Source organism: Gracilinanus agilis, chromosome 5 (assembly GCF_016433145.1).
Source record: "Gracilinanus agilis isolate LMUSP501 chromosome 5, AgileGrace, whole genome shotgun sequence".
Classification (NCBI taxonomy): domain Eukaryota; kingdom Metazoa; phylum Chordata; class Mammalia; order Didelphimorphia; family Didelphidae; genus Gracilinanus; species Gracilinanus agilis.
In genome coordinates this window covers 105,501,253-105,504,121 of record NC_058134.1, presented here as the reverse complement: position 1 = coordinate 105,504,121, position 2,869 = coordinate 105,501,253, and the positions used below count along the sequence as shown (strand labels likewise).

Sequence of the window (2,869 nt, the reverse complement as noted above, 5' to 3'; positions counted from 1 at the left end):
TTTTTTTTTTTGGATCTGATTGTGTTGTTTTCCTAATATCAAATCTTTTATTTATAAGGATTTTTATTCATTTGAACATATTAAATAAAAACTGATGATATTTGCTCATAATTTAAATACAAATTTAAATAATATAAATATATTTATTTACATAAATATAAATCTTTACCAAACATCCTTGGTTAAGGCACTAGGACTATACTTGTCTCATAAAAAGAGTTTGGTAGGGTGGTTTCTTTCTCAATTTTGGAGAATAATTGATGTAGTATAAGCATTATTTGTTCTTTAATAGTTTGGTAGAATAATCAAATAAATTGATCTGAACTGGGAAGATTTTTCTTCCTTTATTAGTTCTTTTTAGTTATTCTTTTTCTCCAATTGGATTATTTTATATTCTGGTAGTTTGAATTTTAATTTGTCCAAGGATGACATTTCTTTTCTGCTGTGTTGTTATTTAATTGTGCACAAAAGGTTCTTAAAATTCACTTTTTCAAGTTTGTTATTATTTGATCTTGTTCTATTTTATAAATTCTTTTGTCTTTTTCATTTCCAATCAATTTCTTCTTTGATTTTCAAGATTCACCTTGTTGTTATCTTGAGTTTATTTGTTGATATCCTAATTTTTCAATATATATTCTATTCTTTAATCCTTTCTGCTTCTATTTTATTAATATAGGCTTTAAGAGATTTTTTTCCTCTAAAGATTATGTTAGCTCTATATCACATATTTGGATATACTGTATCTTCACTGTCAATAAACTCTAGTGACTTCCTTTTGCCTTGAGGAATAAATTTTAAGTGCTCTATTTAGCATTCAAACCCCATCATAACCTAGGCCTCTCCTACCTTTACAGTCTTACTTTATAGTCATTTTATACTTTACTCCCAAACATATATTCTTCCATCCAAGTACTGGCTGCCTGGCTGTTTCTGCGAAATGACATTCCATCTCTGGGCTCTGAGCATTCTCTCTGGCTATTCCCTATGACTAACATGTTCTCCTTTCTGCTTTGCCTATAGACCTTCCTGGCTTACTTTAAGTTTCAACTAAAATCCCATCTACTACAGGAATCTTTCCCCTAATCCTTTTAATTGCAAAGCCTTTTCTCCATAAATTGCTTCCTATTTTTCCTTTATATGGCTTGTTTGTACATATATGTTTTCTTGCATGCTGTTGCTCTCATTAGATGGTAAGCTTCTGGAGGGCAGGGACTGCCTTTGGCCCTTTTTTATGTCCCTGCTGCTTAGCACAGTGCCTGTCACCTAATAGGCACTTTAAAATTATTTATTGAATTGAATCATTATTTTACATTTGAGTAATCCAAATCTCATGGTTGTAAAGAGGTTTTCCCAAAGTCAAAAAAACAATGAAGATGAGAGTCAAGACTTAAATGCTAGTCATCTGACTATAGAACAATAACTTGTTCTTCTGTATCAGGTTACCTTTACTATTAGACATTAGAAATTACCATCTTGTGTCTATTTAATCTGTATCCTACAGTATGTTTTCCTCTTTTTTAGATCATAAAAATTGATGCTAATATCTCTGAAATTTAATGTTTTAAAACCTAGAAAATATAATTTTGTTTAGTACATAACTAAGGCTCAAAAATACATCTCAGCTGTGGTCTTTCTATCATGCTTGACTATTTCTGTCACAGGAGGATGTGGGAAAATCAAACAATGATCACAGAATTTATCCTCCTGGGATTTCCCATCAGTCCAGAAATACAGATATTCCTTTTTGTGCTATTCTCCTTGTTCTATGCTCTCACTCTTCTGGGGAATGGAATCATCCTGGGACTCATCTGTTTGGACTCCCATCTCCACATTCCCATGTACTTTTTCCTCTCACATCTGTCCATTGTTGACATCTCCTATGCCTCAAACAATGTACCGAAGATGCTTGTGATTCTGCTGAACAAAGGCAAAACCATATCTTTTGCTCCCTGCATAATGCAGATATTTTTGTATTTGGCTTTTGCCCATGTGGAGTGTCTCATCTTGGTGGTGATGTCCTATGATCGTTTTGTGGCCATCTGCCATCCACTCAGATATACAGTCATCATGAGCTGGAGATTGTGTAGTACCCTGACTATCACCTCCTGGGCATTCAGCTTCCTCCTTGCCTTGGTCCACGTGGTTCTCATTCTGAGACTGCCCTTCTGTGGACCCCAAGAAGTAAATCATTTCTTCTGTGAGATCTTGTCTGTCCTCAAGCTTGCCTGTGCTGATACTCAACTTAACCAACTTGTTATCTTTACAGCATGTGTGTTCATCTTAGTTGGACCTCTCTGTTTAGTCCTGATCTCCTACATGAGGATCCTCTGTGCCATCCTGAGGATCCAGTCTGGGGAAGGACGAAAGAAAGCATTCTCCACCTGCTCCTCTCACCTCTGTGTAGTTGGACTCTTCTTTGGCAGTGCCATCATAATGTACATGACCCCCAAATCCAGCCATCCTGAGGAACAGCAGAAAATCCTCTCCCTATTTTATAGCCTTTTTAACCCTATGTTAAATCCTCTAATCTATAGCCTGAGGAATGCAGAGGTGAAGGGTGCTCTGAGGAGAATGTTGAAAAAGGAAAACCATTCCTCAAACATGTGACTTGTTCATAACTAGATACAATTCATTGATATCTTTGACATTGTTACATCTGTCTGAGTATAAATCAAAGTTGCCTGCCTTCTCTGTATCTCTAACCATGTAATTCTAATGGCTTCATGGTTACTTCACTGTGTTTCTCCCAGCTACAGTAAATTTAATATTACTTCTTACTTTGGAATTATGTTTAAATACTTGTTGTGATCTAAGAATTGATTTAAGACATAAACTCTCTATTGGGCTTATGTCTTATATTCTGTAATAA

The 2,869-nt window shown here is 34.9% G+C and overlaps 1 protein-coding gene across 1 annotated transcript; it reads left to right on the top strand.

The window, feature by feature from the left end:
• Positions 1-1,638: 1,638 nt before the first annotated feature.
• On the top strand, positions 1,639-2,607 carry LOC123248730 (olfactory receptor 2A5-like). Its single transcript, XM_044677586.1, has one exon. It carries the CDS (start codon positions 1,639-1,641, stop codon positions 2,605-2,607), a length of 969 nt encoding a protein of 322 aa, XP_044533521.1.
• Positions 2,608-2,869: the final 262 nt, after the last annotated feature.

Coding starts and splice junctions, on each gene's coding strand:
- LOC123248730 (XM_044677586.1), top strand. CDS start 1,639: ATGCTTGACTATTTCTGTCACAGGAGGATGTGGGAAAATCAAACAATG.